At 52.0% G+C, this 18,788-nt stretch overlaps 9 protein-coding genes across 9 annotated transcripts; 4 read left to right on the top strand and 5 right to left on the bottom strand.

Annotated features, from left to right (window-relative positions):
- Nucleotides 1–1,391: 1,391 nt before the first annotated feature.
- On the top strand, nt 1,392–2,430 carry BDQ94DRAFT_166777 (glycoside hydrolase family 43 protein; the record flags this gene model as incomplete). Its single annotated transcript, XM_026770629.1, has 2 exons — nt 1,392–1,700; nt 1,765–2,430. 2 exons carry the CDS (start codon nt 1,392–1,394, stop codon nt 2,428–2,430), a joined length of 975 nt encoding a protein of 324 aa, XP_026630630.1.
- A 192-nt stretch (nt 2,431–2,622) lies between these two features.
- On the bottom strand, nt 2,623–4,552 carry BDQ94DRAFT_182882 (BCS1 and AAA domain-containing protein). Its single transcript, XM_026774260.1, has one exon. It carries the CDS (start codon nt 4,531–4,533, stop codon nt 2,731–2,733), a length of 1,803 nt encoding a protein of 600 aa, XP_026630629.1. The 5' UTR covers nt 4,534–4,552; the 3' UTR covers nt 2,623–2,730.
- A 421-nt stretch (nt 4,553–4,973) lies between these two features.
- BDQ94DRAFT_136720 (alkaline phosphatase family protein) lies at nt 4,974–7,628 on the bottom strand. Its single transcript, XM_026764931.1, has 3 exons — nt 7,071–7,628; nt 5,730–6,993; nt 4,974–5,672 (listed from the first exon to the last, which is right to left on the bottom strand). The coding sequence occupies exons 1-3, from the start codon at nt 7,530–7,532 to the stop codon at nt 5,296–5,298; spliced, it is 2,103 nt and encodes a 700-aa protein (XP_026630628.1). The 5' UTR covers nt 7,533–7,628; the 3' UTR covers nt 4,974–5,295.
- Nucleotides 7,629–8,170: 542 nt separating this feature from the next.
- BDQ94DRAFT_136719 (uncharacterized protein) lies at nt 8,171–8,575 on the bottom strand. The gene has a single exon (XM_026764930.1). The coding sequence runs from the start codon at nt 8,520–8,522 to the stop codon at nt 8,361–8,363; it is 162 nt and encodes a 53-aa protein (XP_026630627.1). The 5' UTR covers nt 8,523–8,575; the 3' UTR covers nt 8,171–8,360.
- A 523-nt stretch (nt 8,576–9,098) lies between these two features.
- BDQ94DRAFT_166774 (uncharacterized protein) lies at nt 9,099–9,878 on the top strand (the record flags this gene model as incomplete). Its single annotated transcript, XM_026770628.1, has 1 exon — nt 9,099–9,878. The coding sequence occupies one exon, from the start codon at nt 9,099–9,101 to the stop codon at nt 9,876–9,878; it is 780 nt and encodes a 259-aa protein (XP_026630626.1).
- On the top strand, nt 9,774–10,555 carry BDQ94DRAFT_136717 (uncharacterized protein). The gene has a single exon (XM_026764929.1). The coding sequence runs from the start codon at nt 9,939–9,941 to the stop codon at nt 10,284–10,286; it is 348 nt and encodes a 115-aa protein (XP_026630625.1). The 5' UTR covers nt 9,774–9,938; the 3' UTR covers nt 10,287–10,555.
- Nucleotides 10,342–14,497, bottom strand: BDQ94DRAFT_182878 (uncharacterized protein; the record flags this gene model as incomplete). The annotated part of the gene is made up of 1 exon (XM_026774259.1): nt 10,342–14,497. The coding sequence occupies one exon, from the start codon at nt 14,495–14,497 to the stop codon at nt 10,523–10,525; it is 3,975 nt and encodes a 1,324-aa protein (XP_026630624.1). The 3' UTR covers nt 10,342–10,522.
- A 204-nt stretch (nt 14,498–14,701) lies between these two features.
- BDQ94DRAFT_136716 (uncharacterized protein) lies at nt 14,702–15,001 on the top strand. Its single transcript, XM_026764928.1, has one exon. The coding sequence runs from the start codon at nt 14,798–14,800 to the stop codon at nt 14,960–14,962; it is 165 nt and encodes a 54-aa protein (XP_026630623.1). The 5' UTR covers nt 14,702–14,797; the 3' UTR covers nt 14,963–15,001.
- A 593-nt stretch (nt 15,002–15,594) lies between these two features.
- On the bottom strand, nt 15,595–18,196 carry BDQ94DRAFT_136714 (putative HLH transcription factor (Hpa3)). Its single transcript, XM_026764927.1, has 4 exons — nt 17,713–18,196; nt 16,921–17,661; nt 16,625–16,864; nt 15,595–16,558 (listed from the first exon to the last, which is right to left on the bottom strand). Exons 1-4 carry the CDS (start codon nt 17,924–17,926, stop codon nt 16,242–16,244), a joined length of 1,512 nt encoding a protein of 503 aa, XP_026630622.1. The 5' UTR covers nt 17,927–18,196; the 3' UTR covers nt 15,595–16,241.
- Nucleotides 18,197–18,788: the final 592 nt, after the last annotated feature.

Below are 18,788 nucleotides of genomic sequence, written 5' to 3'. Positions count from 1 at the left end.
GGGTTACTCGGCATGAAGTAGGTGAGCGAACGGGAGAAATGCTGGGTCATGCAGCACCGAACAACTCCCCATGTGCCATCCATCTGGGCATAAACTGGAGGAAGGAAATGGTCAAGGGTGTGAGAAAGCACCAATGAACCGGTTGATATGAAGACAGTTGCACTTGTGCTAAGCGTCGAATACGGATCCTGGCCTTGAGTATCGGCCCTGAAAGAGGTCTTGTTACAAGGTTTGGGATGCCGTGTCCCAAAATTTCGATCCATGGGAATAACTTCGGTAGCGGCTGAAGCCAATAGCTGCCTCCACGTACCTACCAGGAACAGGAAGATCGAGTCATGGTGAGGAGGGGCCCGCAGCCATGCATCATGCAGTAAGATCAGGCCAGGAAGAATTATGCAGTCGGTTTAGAAAATCTACGGGCAATTGTGTCAGCCTGCTTGAAGCACAACAGTTTACTCCAAGGTCGGTGGCATGGTCATACTCTCACCCCTTGATGATCAATGCTGCCCTTGCGTCTCCGCCTCAACCGGCTCTTCTACTAATGTTCCTGGAAGAATCGACTAGGATAATCATGTTTTATCCGAGCATAATTACTCAATGAAGTGGGTCCATCCCCAGATGATCGAATGAACACTAACGAAGCTAGTAGGTTATTCAGAGGCCCAATTGTTGTTGCTGCGCCGAGGCAAATGGCCAAGCTACTACCGTTTCCGTCTCATCCAATGCCAACCGATATATCGCACTCGCTCGGTTGGGTTAACATGTCACTATGGACTGCCTGTCAAAGCGAGTCATCCCTCCAATTCTAAATACTCTGTCCCAGTGACCGAGTGCAAGTTCAGTGGCATCTATTGGCCCATAAATCCAGAGGCAGCCTTGCGGCACTTGCATGAAGGGAGAGCACTCAATCACCGCCACATCAGTCATTAAAGATGCCAAGTCAATACAATATTTTCCGCTAGCTCACCTGGATGATCCACTAAATTCCGAATATGCATATAGGCGCATCTCAAGTCCATGCTAGCACCTGCCCTAGGCCAATTCCAGCTGGTTGATGTATCCCGTCCCCAGACCAGCAGACCAGGTTCCCTCCCGCAAGCACTGGGCATCAAATGATCGATACTCTTGTACAGAATTGGGAATAGCACCTCATCCAGCATCCAAAGCGGTCATCCACACACGGGTGGGCCCTGCTTACTGCCCAGCTCAGAACGCTCAGATATAAAGCAACGATGCCTCATCCCAGTATATAGTAGCATTGCTTAATACCTTCATCGCACTTGTATATAACAGCAACCCCCCTTACCCCAACCGAGCCTGCAGACTCCTTACAGTAACACTTACTACTACATGTTTCTTTCTCAAATAACCACCCTAACTGAGACAACATAATGTGGACACATCTACCATCCCTCTGTGCCCTAGGCCTCACACTAATCACATCTGTGATAACCTCACCCATTGAAATCCGAGCCACCGGACCCTGGCTAGCCCTCGACACGGACTTCCCAGACCCCGGCTTCGTCCAAGCCGACGACGGCACCTGGTACGCCTTCGGCACGAACGGCAACAACCGCACGGTGCAAGTAGCCAAGTCCGCAGACTTCAAAACATGGACTCTCCTCGACAAAGAAGCCCTCCCCACCTTAGCAGGCTGGGAGACCCAAATTGACCACTGGGCCCCAGACGTAGTCCGCCGTGTACATTCCCCCATCCCATCCCATCCCCTTCCCCCAAATCCAAACTAACCACCACCACCCCCAGAACGACGGCAAATACGTCCTCTACTACAGCGGCGAAGCACAACAAATGCTCCGCCACCACTGCATCGGCACCGCAGTCTCAGAATCCACCGATCCCAGCGGGCCCTACATCCCAAACCCAACCCCCCTCTCCTGCCGTCTCGACCAAGGCGGCAGCATCGACGCGTCCGGCTTCCTAGACAAAGACGGCTCACGCTACGTCGTGTTCAAAGTGGACGGCAACAGCATCGGCAACGGCGGGGACTGCAACAACGGCATTGCGCCATTGAAACCCACCCCGATTCTTCTCCAAAAGGTAGATACGGACGGATTTACCCCCGTCGGCGACGCAGTGCAGATCCTGGACCGCGATGATAGCGACGGGCCGTTGGTGGAGGCGCCGAATTTGATCCTCCATGGGGACACGTACTTTCTGTTTTACTCGACGCATTGCTATACGGATGAGAAGTATGATGTGCGGTGGGCGACGGCGAGTGAGATTACGGGTCCGTATACGAAGACCGGGAGGCAGTTGGTGAAGTCCGGGGATTATGGGCTTGTTTCGCCGGGGGGTGGGACGGTTTGTGGGTGTGGGGATCGCATGCTGTTTCATGGGTTTTGTGGTGATAATAGGTGTATGTATGCGGCTGAGGTGAGGATTACGGGGACGGAGGTGGAGTTTGTTTAGGTTGTTAGTAGTTCAATGTGAGGGTTTGGTGGGTTGTGGGTGGTGTTGGGAGTTTTGGGTTCCGGATGGGTGTTGTGTTTGATATTTGTTAGATACCACGTTCGTTTTCGGATTGATATTGGTGGCTTGGAAGGGTTATTTATTGTCCTGGATTTTGTATGAATCTGTATATCTTCTACATGGTAATGAGGTCATGCATATCATTCATATTAGTTAGTAAGTTTCTTTAAGAGTAGGGTGGGGTATCTCTACTATCTATAATCATCATCATAACCCACAGAAATGAGCAGAACAGAAGATCTATTTCTTCCCATTCTCAGCCTTCTCCTTCCTCTCCTTCCTCACCTTCTCTGTCCGCTCCAACCACCCCCCAATCCCTGTAATCGCACCCTCCGGATCATCCTTATAATTCAACAGATAGCCCTGCACCTCCGCAGCAGTGAATTCCCCAGCTGGGATACCAGCTGCGAAATCCTTCGCCAACCTGACAATCTTATCCGAAACAGGGGGCCGTTCTTCCATTCCATCACCGATGGTCGTTTTCTTGACACCATTGGCTCTGCCGTCGTGGCTGGTGATGGCATCCTTCCTCCTGTTAGGAGACACAGAGCGCAAGTCACCCTCAAGCGTGGAGTAAATCGACGAGAACAGCTCCCGGATGTCTTGGGAATGAGCGTATCCGAAAGTGATGGTCATGTCTACGCGGCCGGGACGGAGGAGCGCAGCATCGAGTTTCTCCGGATGGTTGGTAGTCATGATGAGAATGCGGCCTTCACTTGCTGCGACGCCGTCGATTACGTTGAGCAGACCGGAGAGGGTGATGCCTTTGTTATCAGTGGTCTCCTCAGAGGGCTTCTTATCTGTGGTGGAACCGGCGGGAGTGTTGGTGGCAGTGTTGGGAGCAGCAGCTGGGTTGGTATTGGCGTTGTTGGGGTCGCTCTTGTTTTTGTCGTCTTGAGTGCTGTTGGCCGCGCGCTTGGAGGTCATTCCGGCGCAGTCAATATCTTCAAGGAGGACGATGCAGCGTCGAGGGAGGTCTTGGAATAGAGACATCAAGTCGTCTTCGTCCAGACTTTTGGAGCTGAGGTTCAGTAGGTATAGAGGCAGACCGAGGAGCCCTGATGCTGCAAAGCAGAGACTGGTCTTTCCTGTACCGGGAGGACCGTGGAGGAGATAACCCCGTCGGTAGGGGATCCCTCGGTTGGAGTACCATCTCCTCGTGCGGGGGTGGAGGTATTCCTTGATGTCTTTGATGAAAGACTGCTTCTGGGCCGGGTCTAGTACGACGGTGGAGAGAGGTCTGGGGTGGCGTGCCATGCAGCGCACCCAGTCCGTGTATCCGCCATTTTTTTGGCCGCGGTAGATTACTGTGCTGTTTCCGTCTCTTGCTACCCATGCCCTTTGAGCTTCGGCGAGCAGTTCCTTCAGGATAGTGGGATCACGACCGAAACATGAGATGAAAAGTCTCTCAGGCACGTATCGCATGTAGGAGATAGTGTTGTTGTTTTCCTCTTTGGCACGAGTGAAGGTAAGAAGACGACCGCGGAACCAGAAATAATGGCTTCCTTCGGCTGGAGTGAAGCGCAGGCGCTTGAACTTGTCTCGTGCGACGGTTTTGGCCCAGTAGTCGTCGAAGTCGGAGACGACGTTGCCATTCTCATCGTATTCATCTTCGTCATCTAGATCACCCTCGTCGTCGGAGTCGTAGTATCGTGCGCCGCTAGAGATCTTGGTGCTGGCTACGAATTGAGTGGACCGTTTCGTCGAGGGGTGTTGCGCCATCCAGAACATCAGATAGTTGTACACTTCATCCTCGAGGCGGATCTCAGCTGTTGACACACAATAGTCACTTAACAGCTCGTGGGAGCGGGAGAACACATATCGCAGTGAAGCGACAAAAGCCACGGCTGTCAAAATCATGGGAATGTATTGGGAGAGGTCGATGTGTAAATATGATATTAAAAACCGGGAGATGAAGGAGTAGCCCGGAATGAACATATCCAACATCGCACTGTCGGAAGGATTCATATACTGTGAGGAAGATGTTGCGTTCATGACTGGAGTGTTGTTGATGGTGTTGCTGAGAAAGGCGCTTGAAGCCATGGTGAGAGTTTTGTAGTCGTAGGGATACGTTATATAGAGAAATCCAGCATATGCGAACAATGCCGTGGGCGTGGGATTAACCGTGTATAAACGAATCTTTAGCGGCAAACAACAATAATATGCAACTAACCGGCAGCTCTATAACAGAAAACTGGAAATAAACGTTGAAGGAAAAGTGCAATTAATTGGCCTGGATGAAAAGGCTTTTCATTGTCAAGAATGAGCTCTTCCTTTATAGTTCTATCCCAGCCATGATGCGCCAGGCAGGGAAGGCTGAAAAGCCGTGGCATCGTGGGGTTGGTAGGCATCCATCTGCGCCGAGCGGTAGGCACAGGATCTAGAGCGAGTCTCTGACCCATCGTGTAGGCCAATGTGTAACTGACGAACCGCGCCCAACGAAGGAAGTGACTGGCGCAGTGGAATGCGCAGCTGACGGGGAGCCACTTGAGTCATCGCCATAAGCAGGCGGGCGCCAATCCCGGCAACTCACCCGGCGATCGTGGGTTTCTTCCTTTTCAGCCGCATCCCCATCTTCCTCTCGGACAAACACCCCCCCTGCGAGCCAATGATGTCTTTCTTGTATTCAATCGTAGTCTGTAAAATCCAAATGTGGGTATCTTGATTATGACGTATTAATGGGTTATGGGCCCCCTTCCTTTAAACCAAAAAAAGCCGCGCCTCGCAGAAGAACCAACAGTAAGAGCACCAGAAAGCCAACAAGCAAAGAAAAAAATGACACAGCTACTCGTTCTATGTCTATGATCACGATCTGGTGAAATTGTCTTTCACAGTGTCGAATATATCGGTTGCCCACTCCTTGGCTTCCTGGAGTTTGTCCCAAAGGGTCCCCCACCAGGTTGGGCCCTTCTCATCCTCGCTTTCCGGGTCAGGCTCTGGCTGAGCTTCAGGCGCCGTTTCCGTCGGGGACGCAAAAGAGGAAGTCTCTGCCGATGGCAACATCGTTGGCGTCATAGTGGCGGTCGTGCTAGAAACTGGGGGGTCTGGAACACTGGCCAGCGTGGGTGTGTCTTCGTCAGAGTGAAGGCCTATCGTCTTGAGAGGGAGGCGCATGGTCCCATTGTTCGGGTGCGCGGTGATCCCGAGTGAGTCGCAAATAATGTTGTACACATTGACGTTTTCTACATTGGTTAGCTTAAATCCAACCCCATACGAAAAAAGGGTCATGGATGACTCACGAAATGCTTCCAAGCGACTGTTTGGTTCATGGGGGAATGCGGGTCCCCTGGCGATGAAAATTGCCCGCATCAAGGGGTGCTCGTGGTCGTAACCATGAATGCCTCTGGGATGATATATCTCCCCATTCTCCAAGGCCTTCTGGACGTCAAAGTCGACACGCTCGACGACCGCCCATCCTGTCTTTGGAATTACCCAGAGAGGGGCGATGCGATCATTGTTTTGGAAGTGATACCGTTCAGGCATGCCCTCACGCGTGTAGATCTCGACCGCATGCGAATAGTTGGCGGCCACGCTCTCCAACTGAGCTTGGAGAACTTGGAGATCCTCTGGTCGTTTGGGACGCAGCCCGCGTAACGGCCACCCGTCGATGCGCTGGACTAGATCAATATCGATCAGATCCTCCAACTGAACCAATCGCTCGGTCGCGGTTGTCGCCATGCCATGGTCGGAGACAATCACAATGTTCACGACATCCGTTAGATTGCGTGCTTCGATACCGGAAAATAGGCTGCCAAGCATATCGTCGACCCTGGCGATTGTGTTGCGAGTTTCAGTGCTGTTAGGGCCATAGTTATGTCCATCTGCATCAACATTCGGGACATAGGCAGCGATAAACTGAGGTCTCTGTGGCGCAATGTCTGACTCGGCTTCTACTCCAGGCATATCCAATAGTCCCAAGATGCGTTCCACTTTCAAGGAAAGCATTTCGGACCCATTGTATTGGTCGAGGTAGGTTGGATCTACGCCTCCAATATGTGCCTCGGAGCCCGGCCACATATGGACAGCGGTCCTCACGCCCTGATTCTCGGCCGTCATCCACAGAGGTTCTGCGTTCCACCATTTTGGTTGCATGCTGACCGACGGGTGGGTATAATAGAACTCTTCCTGCAACTCTGGGTCCCAGAAAGTATTTCCAACAATTCCGTGGCTCTCAGGATACAGTCCCGTAACGAGTGTAAAATGATTCGGGAAGGTCACGCTTGGAAGACTGGGTAACATGTACTGCGGCGAGACGCCATTTGCAATGAATGAGCGGAGGGTTGGTGTCAAGCCACGAGTGAGAAAGTCCGCTCGGAAACCATCCAGAGAGATCAAGATCGTCGTAGGTGCGAACAAAGCAGTGCCATTAGATAGAAGTTGCCTCGAGGTATGGGGGGCACGATATTTCGTAGATGCTTTATATGCGCCTAGTAAGAAGATAAGGAGAAGGACAAAGATAGCGGAAAATACGAGCGCGAGTCTGCGCCATGAAACACGCCGTGGCTGGTTACCAAGAGGTCAGTACCGGAGCTCCCGCAAAACCAATAAACCCATAAGAGGTTACCATGTGACATTCATACCTGCATAAAGGCATATTCTTTGACCCGTGTGTCGAAGTCGGACGAGGATGCGCTCAGGAGAGAGTGCTCATCATCCCGGTGACCCTCTTCCATCTCAAACATTATCTCTCCGGATCCACGTGCCTGCCTACGGCGCTCCTTGCGGGCCTCTCTTCTGGCCTGTTGGCGTTGTCGCCTGCGCTCCTGCTTCCCAATTCGTACGCTACTGCTGCTGGGGCTGAAGATGCGGCGAAGGCCATGAGTTGGACCGGTGCGGGTAAGCAGCTTCTCCGTTTCTTCTTCCTCATCCAGTACTGTGCGATCGTGTTCGGCAAGTTCTAAAGTGGTGCGTGATCTCCGAAGAAATTCGTCATCCTCCGAGTCAGAGTCCTGCTCTGACGGGGAGCGGTGCGACTCGGCATCTTCGTCATAGTCGCCGGGAGACAGAAGGGAGGAGGTGGGAATGTTGCGTCGGAGAGGCATGAGTGACGGGCGGTGGCATCAGGCCGGAGTGCAGAGGCACGGAGGAGAAACCGACCGACCTTGGAGCCGGTATGGCGACACGTATGGAGTGTTGGTAGGGAAGATAGTGAGGAACTTGGGGATGATAAAGGATGGCGGCTTCATGGATTATTGACCTCGAGGGGGAGGCGATCGGCGGATCTCCGGGCCGGTGCCGAATGGGAACCACCGGTCCAGCTCATGTCTGTCCTCCCCCACACCATGGATATGTTCAACTCTGTATAACTACTAGCAGGACTAGTTCTCGAGCTAACATGACATTTTGTCCCTGTTGGAGTCTGGTCTATGTAAAAGCTTGACCGTCTCCTACCATCTGACATCAGCAATTTCCACGCGTCGTCAACTCTCCGCCGCTCTGTCAAAGGGGTCCTGGGGGAGACCAGTGGCCTCTATTATGCTTGAAGCTTCACAAAGAAGTTCTCCTCCAAGGCGTTGGCATACCATAGCTTGAAGATAACTGGCTAATTTGACAAGTAAAGCTATTATGTCTTCATCATGACAGCTTGCATTTGGTGATCAGCGGAAGAACAGAACTACAAACGTGCTATCGAGCAATCAGAAAGCACGGACCAATAAGGGGAGGTTGGCTTGCACAGGCAGGAGCCTTAAACGAACTGTCCTTGTTCAAAGACTTGCAGTGCCTGTACATCGCCCAGTCCAGCATCGGTAGCACTGAAAGTTGCGGTCGCAACAATGTCCCCGATGATTGACCACTTAGGCTTTCAGTGACTAACAAAAGACGATTGAGTCACTAGTCGAGAGACAATCAGAATTCGCTAGATTGAACTGCTAAACTGCTAATCGATCGACATTTAGGTGTGAAACATCCGATGGCACATTACTTGCGAAACATGCCACAGTCGAGATTGCAACGTGGTGAGGTTGACGTAGCAGGTAGCTCACAGCATCCTGGGGATGCTTTCGTCTGTTGAGACGTTGCTGCTTCCTCATTGCACTTCCTAAATGCGTTCGACGATACTATTCTCTTCGCAGGGCTAGAGATCATCGAAGAATGGATCAACATTCCTCTGGCTGGCTGATTGCGGCCACTCGACTTCCCTTTTGGGAACCCCTGGGGTGGCAGCCCCAAGTCACATGACGTTGGGAAGAGCCCCAATTGGATCTGCTACCAGCAGGAGTAGTTTATCTAGATCCGGGCGGCTGTCAATGCTTTGGGTAGCAGCTGTGCTATTTTGAGATTCAATCTGTTCGATCTAGTCCGGAAGCAGTGCCTAGCCACCCACGTTCGTTTCCACACTACGGCATCCGGATCCCTAATCCTCTTGCGATTCGTGGATGGCACCATGAAGAAGCACTTGTCCCGGAGTTTAAACCGACTGTCAAGCAATGATGGTAGTACCGGAATGGTACCTCAAGCAAAAGCTATAAAGAACCTCGAGATCCAGCTCGATCCGTCTGCGTTGCCATGCTTCATTCTCTACCTTTCAATCCTTCTTGACGCTAAGTTTTGCTACTTGTACCGCGATAGATCTCTTTCTTCCGTTCTCCCAAACTCCTCCATTCACAATGCGTTACTCAACCCACGTTGTGACCGCTCTGGCCTTCGCAGTCGGCGCTGCCCACGCAAGCCAGTCTGCTAGTGACGACGGCCAAGTGACCACAGTGGTCGCCCAAAGTACCGTCGAAACCACCGCCGTCGTCACCGCGCAGCCCAGCAGTGCTGAATCTCAACCTACTGAATCCAGCGTCCAGCACCCGCCTCCCATTGCCGCATCCAGTGCCCCGGAGTCCAGCCCTACAGCTTCTGGTTCCTCCGAGACAAGTGTCCCAGTCATCAAGACCAGTGCTGCCGAGACTCAGCCCGCTGCCACTGGATCCAGCGCTCCAGTGGTCACCAACACTGTGCCCGCCGCTATTGGATCCAGCGCCCCGGCTACCCAGGGGATTGGCACCGCTGCTCAACCGAGCGTCCCGCTCATCAAGACCTCCGCAGCGGAGACACCGGCCGCTCAAACGAGTGCCCCGGCTGCTGTCAACCCTAGCGTCCCACCAGCACCGGTCGAATCGAACCCCGCCGTGACCAGTGCACCTGCTGCCAGCATCCCCCCGGCCGCCAGTAGCAACGCCAGCACCACATCGCAGCGGTTCTCCAACTCGACCACCTCTTCAGGGTCCTTTGCTACCAGCACCTCTGGAGGCGGCGGCGAGGGCGGCGGCAACGGCGGTGCTACTGTTCCTGCACCTACCTCCACGGGATTCATCTCGTCCAGCTCTGGTGCCAAGATGGTTCTTCCCGGCCTTGCTCTCGTCGGCAGCATCGCCATGGGCCTGCTTGTCCTGGCTTAAATGACGCTACTGTCTCTCTTCTGATTTTACCTTCGATATCATGCATCACTAGACTGCTTGATGGCAAGACCACCGCTCCGAAACCGATACAAAAAATACAATACAACGAAGTGGGCAGGTTTATTACACCCAGAAACTCTTTTAAAAACTAATATTATTGACGAGAAGTGGATCGCTTCGCTCACTTATGAGACATTTTTATTTGCTTGTTTGTTTCAGGTGTCCTTCACAATACAAATAATATATGCTCTCGTTGATTCCGATATTGTACTCTGGTCAAAAACCAGATTGTCGCTTCGTTGGAATCGAATTTCTAGAGGTATATACGGCGTTTTATCTTGTTTCCGGTCTAAACTTTTGTTTCCTTTCTGGGTTCTGGAGTACTCAGGTGTATGGATTGTGTATTAGACTCGGTAAATTCATTTATCCTCAATAATCGGGAAAGAAAAGACATTTGCGTCTATTGTAGTGGTATATTATACTGCATCTGCACCGTAGTTTTATCATCTTCGAGTCATTACTCCCCATACAGATGCAACCATGCATATATGCAATCATCAACCAAGACAACTAAAGCTGACATGTCATTCCTCTTTTCGTTCCAACTTGGGAAGTCATATCCTTTTGATCCTACCATCAACTCCTCATGAACTTGATACCCAATTCGCCCACTTACAGGAACACCCTCCACTTCCCCCATCAACGCCCCCATAATCCCCCGTAGCGTCCGTCGACGAATTACCATATAAGTCGAAAATCCCCGGGGCCGGATTTACCAGCGTCCCACCGTATGATCGATCCTCGAGCTGCAACTTGACTTCCGTTGAGTTGATCTGCTCGCCGCTCTCCATGCCATAACAGTAGACCATTTTCTCTTTAGCGTCTCCTCCATGGCGGTCTAGAGTTATGGTGACAGGGTAAGGAAAGGATCCGGGCCGGGTCCAGTCATTCGCGGAGGAAGGCGTTGTTGTGGCTGTTGCTGTTGCTGTTGATGCAGTTGCTGACGCTGTGGACGTGGCCGTTGCATTCTCCAGGAGTGTGTCGTTGGAGCGCGTCCAGATTTGGACGAGGAAGCGGGTCTGGGACCAGGTGCAGCGGACGCGGGCGTCAGATTCGTTGGATCCGCCGTTTCGGTCGTTGGGGTTTGTGTCGGTTGTGTTGCCGTCGAGGGGGGCTCGGGAGGAGAGGAAGATGGAGCGGTCGAAGTAGGTGTAGAAGCCATAGTGTTCTGTGTTGAGGCCGCGGTTGTAGAGACGGACTGGTTGGGAGGAGGGCATTGGGTATAGATCTGCGGCGGCGGCGGTTCCGTCGGAATCTTCGTCTGGGGAGGGGATAATTGTTGCGAGGTTAGGGAAGGAGCTGTCGGAGGATCTTCGCGCCAGGCGAAAGGTGGATGTGGATGTTAGGGTGCTGGTTGAGAGGAAGGTCATGTAGAAGGGGGTTTCCTCGCCAGCGTAGGGGACGGTGTTGTTGTCTGTTGTGTTGCCGAGGAAGGTCTGGTCTTTCATGCTTGGTGGGGATGGAGATGGACTGTAGGGGTTATCGGAGCTCCGTGAGGAGAGGGTTTTGCTGGATCGTGAGGCAATTGTGGTGCTGTTAGGGTAGGTGCCATTGCGGAATCGTATTTCCACGCGGAAGTTGGGCTCATTGGCCGCGTAGGGCTTGTTGGCGGATTGTTCCTCTGGTGGTAGAGCACAGCTCCAAAGGGTGGATGGAGTTATGCATCCTGACTGCTGTACCTGAGGCTTTGGTCCGGCAATTGTTGCGATACCAGTGGGCATCGGTGGATAGCCGGTGAGGTTGAGCCACTGAGACTCCACTGGAGTTGAGTCGCCTTTTCCTGTCAAGGTCATGACTAGAAGGAGGATAATCGCTATTATTATGAGGAAGGACGTGAGGATAGCTAGGTACCACCGACGTTTGACCTTCTTGTCCTTGTCTTTCCTACCGAAACAGCCGTTTTTATGAGACCGGTCACCACCGCAACAGCAACAGCAGAACAACAAGCCAAACTTCTTTTTCTTCTTCTTCTTGTCTTCTGTCTCTAACGTTTTCCGTCGTATCTCGATTATCTCTCTCTCTGTGGTGGTATGTGTCATTCCCTCTTGTGGGAGTGGATGAGGCTCCATGCGAGGCATAGAGCCAGTGTAGGGGGAAGTATATGTAGGCGCTGGGGTCGAGGAGCTATTGTGGTTGGATGTATATGCAGGAGCCGGGGTAGTATGCATGTCAGATAGCGGAATTGAGCCACCCCTCACGGTGGCTTGTTGGAGGCCAGGAGACGTAGGGTTAGGGGGCTGTGGTTCAGGCTGTGGTTCAGTCTGCTGTTCTTGAGGAAATGCTGGATGCTGGTGCCCATGGGGTGCTATGAGAATCGGCGATGGGACAGTAGCAGGATGGACATGGAAGGTCTGAGTTGGAGGGGCAGGTTGAGCAACCGGTTGAGGAGCTTGCACTATTATTGGTTGAATGGCTGGCTGAGGTACTGGCTGCGGCGCTGGTTGAATGACTGGCTGGATAATTGGCTGAAAGATAGGCCAAGACGTCTTCCTCTCGCTTTGACTGTTTGGAGGCGGTGCTAATTCTCCAGTTTCTCCTCCGGCATGTGATGTTGGAAAGGCTTCCTGAGGCAATTCCCGTGACCCTTCATCAGGAATAGGCTGATTTGGATTGTTGTCAACTGGAGGTTGACCAGCCGGAGGATGTTCACTCGGGGGATGCTCGCTGGGAGGATGTTCGCTAGGAGGATGTTCGCTAGGAGGGTGCTCACTTGGAGGGTGCTCACTTGGAGGGTGCTCGGTCGGAGGATACTCGCTCAGAGGACGCAGGGTGGGGGGAGGTTGGATCGTTGGATGCTCAGACGGAGGTACCCCCCTCGAGCTAGCTTTTCCAACCGGATCATCGTCCTGAAGATTGTCAAGGGTGGCCTCTACTCCCTTATCCATTACACTCGGTTCATACACAGTGCGTGGCTCCGAAGTAGTGGGAACAGCTCTCAAGCCAGGAACTTCGTTTTGTGGCATGTCCCCAACGTCAATCAGAAGACTCCTGTTATCTGAGGAACCCACAACTGTACCCTCGGTATAGCCGGGAATCTTGTCCTTGGGTGTTATAGAGCAGACATGGTTGACGCATTCAAAGTACGGCCGTCCGCTGAACAATTCGTGTGCGCAGGCTTGGTAGTATTCAGCCGCAGAGCCCTGGATTGGCCTTCCCGGGAACATAAAGGATGTGGCATTTCGCTCTCGTTCGACACGTTGGTCTTGAATACTCAGTCTTTTCTCGTCAGAGGGGTCCAAACTAGCATCTGTCCAGTCAGGTGGCAATTCCTTATGATGAGGTATGATGGCTTCTGGCGTATCGGGCGAGAAGCTGGATACTTCCTTTTCCCACCACTCGTCACTCGATTCCCTTGACTCCGTTGCGATACTGGGAACTGGTGGTCTGGCAGCCTCAGTTGGGGTGGTGGGACCCATGGCTGTGCTGTAACGACTCAGCAAAGGTGAGAGCAAGTAAGTCCACCAACCCTGTGACTGATGCCTGTTGGTTTCAGTGTTGATGCTTAACCTATCCGGAATCTTTTTGACAGTCCCGCTGGAATATGACCGAGAGCGGCTCTCCCGTCGCACGTCATCTTCTTCAAACAGAGTGCCAGTCGAGAGGGAGCGTTGTCTCCCTGCTGCGGATACAAATTGGCTTTGTGTAGACTCAGTGTTCATATTCGTGCTCGGGTTCTCATTATGCGCCAAGAAGGCATAATTAGGAATAGCAGGCACAGGTGGAATGTCAAGGTCGCTGTCATTTTCATCGGGATACGGCGTTGGTTGAGAGTAGATGCTAGACGCTATCCTAGGACGAGGATGAGTCGTGTCAAGGCCTGTCCAAAATGTGTCTTCCTTGGCCGGAGTCACAATTATCGAGGGAGTCAGTGCCGCTCGTTGGGCATGGCCAGTATTTACTGTTAGCCCTCTTCCTTGAGTACTTAAGGATTCATCAGATGGCATGCTTAGTCCAATCATAATCGGTCGATCGGATGGCGACAGGTCGTCATTTCCCTTCTTTTTCCGCCTGATGTTGAAGTAAGATAGTCGTTTGTTGTCGAATACGGACGGTTTCACAGACTTTTGGTCGTAGTCCTGACCGGGGACTTTCTTCAATATCCCTTTAAGAGTATGTGTATTCCTTTCCTGTTCCCGCACCTCAGAGAGAGCCTTCAAGTCATTTAAATCCACGAGAGTCGGCACTGATCCATCTTCAGGTGCCTTTGATGTAGAGTGAGAGAAGTCCGTAACCAAGCTCAACCCAACAGGCCGTCCTGAGCTCTTCCCTGTGTAGAGCCCAAGATTGCTTAAGTCCTCTTGGTTCGGATTTGCCTGATAAGATACCCCCGTCTCATCTACTGCTTCCTGTGACTGAGTGTGCTTATCATAACTTCCTTCGCGTATGAAAGGGTTATTTCTGCGTGTTGTCTTATTCAGAAAAGCAAAAGGTCGATTCCTTTCCATGTCATGGTCCTCTGGAGATGACGGCACCGGGCTCGGAATCTCCTCTGTGATCGGAGATGACAGAGGGAAAGTCGGAGCTGCAGGAATTCGTAGACCTGCCGTCGAATTCTGCATCTCGGGGGCCGTATGGCCTGCGAGGCCAAAAATCTGCCTTATACTAAACCAATTCATTAGTCGGCTGGTTTCAGTAACACACCATTCAGGGGGTTGGAGTAGGCCAAGTACCGTATACGGACTGGCGCAGCAGATGAAGGTCGTTTCGGTATAGATCAAGCAAACCAGCTGCGATATTGTGAAGCCTTTCGTTGATAAACTGATGGCCTTTGATTTTGAAAGTGGGAAACAAAGGACGCTTGGGTTGCTATTGTTATGACCAAAGCATCAAGGTGAGACAATCGTGAACCAGAGGGAACAATGACCTTCAGAACACAAAGCAGCCTCAACAGAACAAACACGACACCGCCAGCTGTTATTCACACAGTCCACTTTGAGGAGAATACAAGGGACACAAAGGAAATCGAAAAGGCCAGAACTGTAAATTCAGGTGAACAATTCGAACACCAACTGCTGAGGTGGTAGAAGTAGCACATGGACAAGGAAGGCAGCAGAGGAAAGAGGAGAGTGATGGAAAAGTCATAACACGACCAGCTGGTGCCAGGAAGAAGCCCAAGCACCCACAGGGTGCTAGAAATGAGTGGGAGAGCTCATGCATATCATGCAACAGCCATCCTTGACCTGGACACTTGCGGACCCGCATGGTCCTGGCTACTATTTGTGCAGAGTGCCAAATCCTCCGGCCTCATACAGTCGAGCAGGACGGGTGGACTCCATTGGCCAGGATTGCTTGGATCGACTCTGCAAGATGATGTTTGGCAGGTAGCTCCAGGGGTGGATTGGCTCCTGAAGAAGCCGTGGGAGCTCTGTAGCCGCCGATGGGGGGCACGCGGCGCTAACAGAAGCATATCCACGACGCCGGTGAGGTTGCAGAACTTCGCCGGGCGCCAATCAGCAGCCAAGACGCCAGGGACAAAAATAGCCTGCATCAACGCAGTCCACGGGATGCCCCAACGTAGCTCTGACCTCCTACTAACAATATCAATCACCCACGGCCGTTTGAAGCTACGATTTCATGAGATTCTCTGCTTAGTCGACTCAATCCGGAACACTACTGAGACGGCAGCTGAGGTGGAACAGGTTCTCGATCGACATCGATGTCGACCGGTATCAACCGATGCTTCGACGTTTGATTTCCAGGTATCTGTAGAGCAAAATACACATAATAAACAAACCATGGGGATATCAAAACAATGCCACACATACACTCCTTTTCCAAGCAACTAATGTTCGAGTTTCCTTTTTTGCCCTTCTTCCGTGCATACACGGTACCTTTAACAACACCGACAATACATGATGGAGGTCAAATAAACAGATTCCACGCCCCGATCTTCCGATTCTTGGGGAGAGGGGTGAAAATGGGTAGGGGTTGAATGAGTTTGGGGAGGTGGAAGCCACCATGACCCCGAGATGTAATGTAACGGGACATGACCAAGGGGGTAATATGCTGGAGAGGTGAGAAATATAGAGAAACAGGATGAGAGGTTTTTGTTACCCGCCATAGGCTAGCCAAGAATCGCTGTTGTGCCAACCAAAATGGTGGATAGGATGATGAAATAGTCAAGCAGATTGTCGCTCGAAAGGACGATAGCCACCCAAAACAAATCTACAAGCCAGAGAAAGAGAAGTCGGATACCGCGTCTAGAACGCGAGGAAATGTGGGCCGTGTCAAGTAAAGCAACCGTCACCAATGCATTCGTCATGGGCTGTGTCATGGGTAAGAATCTCGGTGGCCATCGATTAGCTACCGTCGTTCGTCGGTGTACTGCACGCCTTGCATTGGAGCAACAGTCCCGTTCATGAGCGGAGGAAGCGTTCGCGGTTGCTCTTGCGGCATCGCGGATCCAGGAGCATAACCGGAAAACATAGCGCCATGTACCTGCCCATTCGGCTGCGGCACCGTTACGGGATGATGCTCAAAGATCGACGGCTGCCGAGATTGGCCGTTGGCTTGCTGCTGACTGAGTTGTGCCCGCATCTCGTCAAGTTCGCTCCTCAGCACGTCATTTTCTCTGCGAGTGGTAGTAACCATCTTTTCTAGATGTGAGATATATTCGATAGCTACAAGCACGTTAGTAAAAGAACAACGTCAACACCAGGGCTGTGCCTGCGATAGTTATGAAATACCTCTTGTGAGTGTCTCCCATTTACTCGATTTATTGTTCTGACTTTGTGGGAGGCGGACACGCAAAGCTTCGAAGCAATCCTTCATCTCACTGCGGCGCTTTCGCTCCGCCAACTTGTGCGTTACCCTCAGCTCGGGAGTTCTGCTGTAAGGCGTACTACCACTATGTGCGTCTGCTTCTCCAATAAGACCACGGACTTGCTTGTGTTGTAAAGAATGATGGTGCACATTTTGAGGAAGTTCTAGAAAAAGGTCAGGAATCGTAGTTCGTATATCTTAAGGGATTCAAAAGACATACCATGCTGTCCACGAGGCAACCGTGCATCAGAGAAGACGCTACTGGCAAGCGACTCAGCAGTACTTCCTTTGCGGGAGAATTGATTGGTTGACTTTTCGGTGGTAGAAGAGACAGAATTGGATCGCGCAATGTCAGGATCCGGGAAAGCGTACGCAAGACCAGCGGTAGGTGCCTCTGCATTGTAGATTTCAGAGCGAGGATTCGACGAGATGGCAGGTGCCGTGCGGCCAGCTGCAAATCCGCGATGTTCGCTAGCCCGCGGGCCAAGTGGAGAGAGTGGTTGGCCTCCAGAGTATCGAGGGCCGCGATAGGAATTGTTCATATTCACGTCCATAGAAATACCGCGCTCTCGTTGGAGACCCGAAACAATCGAGGTTTGCGAAGCATTCGTGCTATGATAAGGAGATGCGGGGTTAATGGCAAGCGAGCTGATTCCTTGGTTCATCCTGCTATCCACACTGCTCCGTCGAGACTCGGGGGGTTCCACCATACTGCCTCGTTGAGAAGGAGCATCGTAATTCTGGTTGATCGAAGGCAGGGTTGTGTTCGGCTGGGTTGACCCGAAATTGGGCGAAGGCTGCGCTCCCGCAGAGGAAGGCGTGTTGGTATTAGAGTGGTCGTTGGGGTACGGGGACCGATCCGAGACGTAGGATGCGCGATTGGGAGAAGGTTGGGACGTGAGGAAGGAGAGAGAGGGATAGTTGCCTGTCGCGTTTGTCGTGGTTGAGTAGGTAGACGACCCTAGGGGACAATCAGCCTCCGCAGGTGGGAATGAATAAGACGAAGCCTTACTGGTACTCTGAGGCATGGACCAATTCCCCGAATCTCGCTCTATCGTATTTAGGGAGGCATTCCCCGGTGACTTTTCGGCCTGGGTAGGCATGCCGCCGGCCATACTTGCTGTCAAAGTCGAAATAGATGGGAGGGTTTGGGTAGACGACACTGGGGGGGTTTGCGGTCCCGTGGTAGCGGGCTCCCAAGGTCGATGAGCAAGAGTGGTCTCCATGACAATCTGTTGACTGGTATACCTGCAATCCAGAAAGATACTAAGGAAATGGATATCAGGGAAGGGAAGGTGTTAGAAGAGACGGATTGGCGAGGAGTATTCTGATGTGTTTCAGGACCGGATGGTGTAAAAGCCAGGGTCGCTCCGCTATCTCATGTTCAGGGATCGGCACAACACGTAATAAGACAGTGAACGTTCAAACGTTGACTGGCAATTCGGTTAATGCAATATAGATTTAACCAACTGTACGTGTCCAATGGCGATCTCGTGTGGCGCGCGCAAGTATGACTATCCGAAAATCGAGGTGACTGACTGGCGCGTTGATGGGTTCTCGACGGCGATTCGCTATTCCAACTGATCCTGAAAGACCTCCAATTCTGGTGCAGAGTGACAGATCCCAGCAGGGTTGAAGACGTCTGTCTCCACCTGACAGTTTATACCGGTGAGTATAACTAGCAGGGTGGTATGCGTCAACGAACCGTCTTCACACGGTATCGACGAATCGATAGACACTGAGTCAGAAGCGAGGGCGAAAAACGCTATGCGAAAATCGTGAAGTGCGCAGTGACGTGCAGGTCGCAAAAGTATGCCCGGAAGAGGGAAAATGGAAAAACTGCCGGAGAGGAGAGGAGGGCGGAAGGAGCCGTCGTGGTGAAAGCGAGCGGAAGACGGAGGATGAGAAGGATAGGAAAGACAGGCGGACGGGAGGGATAAGTTAAGTGAAGATTAACTGGGATCGGCGAAGGAGAGAAGGTGTATGATGCAAATCGACTTTTTTTTTTTCCTTTCCTTCTCCCTGATAAAAAAAAATTAAGAAGGGAAGGAGGAGAAAAGGGAACACTAAATGTTAAGTAAAGGGACA

The sequence above is a fragment of the Aspergillus welwitschiae genome (assembly GCF_003344945.1).
Source record: "Aspergillus welwitschiae strain CBS 139.54b unplaced genomic scaffold BDQ94scaffold_4, whole genome shotgun sequence".
In the NCBI taxonomy this organism is placed as follows: Eukaryota; Fungi; Ascomycota; class Eurotiomycetes; order Eurotiales; family Aspergillaceae; genus Aspergillus; species Aspergillus welwitschiae.
The sequence above is the reverse complement of the archived record's forward strand: the minus strand, read 5'-3'. Positions and strand labels throughout refer to the sequence as shown.

What these genes read in the sequence shown, in the direction of transcription:
- BDQ94DRAFT_182882 (XM_026774260.1), bottom strand. Translation starts at nt 4,533, where the DNA reads ATGGCTTCAAGCGCCTTTCTCAGCAACACCATCAACAACACTCCAGTC.
- BDQ94DRAFT_136720 (XM_026764931.1), bottom strand. Translation starts at nt 7,532, where the DNA reads ATGCCTCTCCGACGCAACATTCCCACCTCCTCCCTTCTGTCTCCCGGC. An exon ending in AAGAATATGCCTTTATGCAG is followed by an intron (nt 6,994 to 7,070) that starts GTATGAATGTCA and finishes CTTGGTAACCAG; the next exon opens with CCACGGCGTGTTTCATGGCG. An exon ending in CAGTCGCTTGGAAGCATTTC is followed by an intron (nt 5,673 to 5,729) that starts GTGAGTCATCCA and finishes TAACCAATGTAG; the next exon opens with AAAACGTCAATGTGTACAAC.
- BDQ94DRAFT_136719 (XM_026764930.1), bottom strand. Translation starts at nt 8,522, where the DNA reads ATGAGGAAGCAGCAACGTCTCAACAGACGAAAGCATCCCCAGGATGCT.
- BDQ94DRAFT_136717 (XM_026764929.1), top strand. Translation starts at nt 9,939, where the DNA reads ATGGCAAGACCACCGCTCCGAAACCGATACAAAAAATACAATACAACG.
- BDQ94DRAFT_136716 (XM_026764928.1), top strand. Translation starts at nt 14,798, where the DNA reads ATGACCTTCAGAACACAAAGCAGCCTCAACAGAACAAACACGACACCG.
- BDQ94DRAFT_136714 (XM_026764927.1), bottom strand. Translation starts at nt 17,926, where the DNA reads ATGGAGACCACTCTTGCTCATCGACCTTGGGAGCCCGCTACCACGGGA. An exon ending in GTTGCCTCGTGGACAGCATG is followed by an intron (nt 16,865 to 16,920) that starts GTATGTCTTTTG and finishes ACCTTTTTCTAG; the next exon opens with AACTTCCTCAAAATGTGCAC. An exon ending in ATGGGAGACACTCACAAGAG is followed by an intron (nt 16,559 to 16,624) that starts GTATTTCATAAC and finishes ACGTGCTTGTAG; the next exon opens with CTATCGAATATATCTCACAT.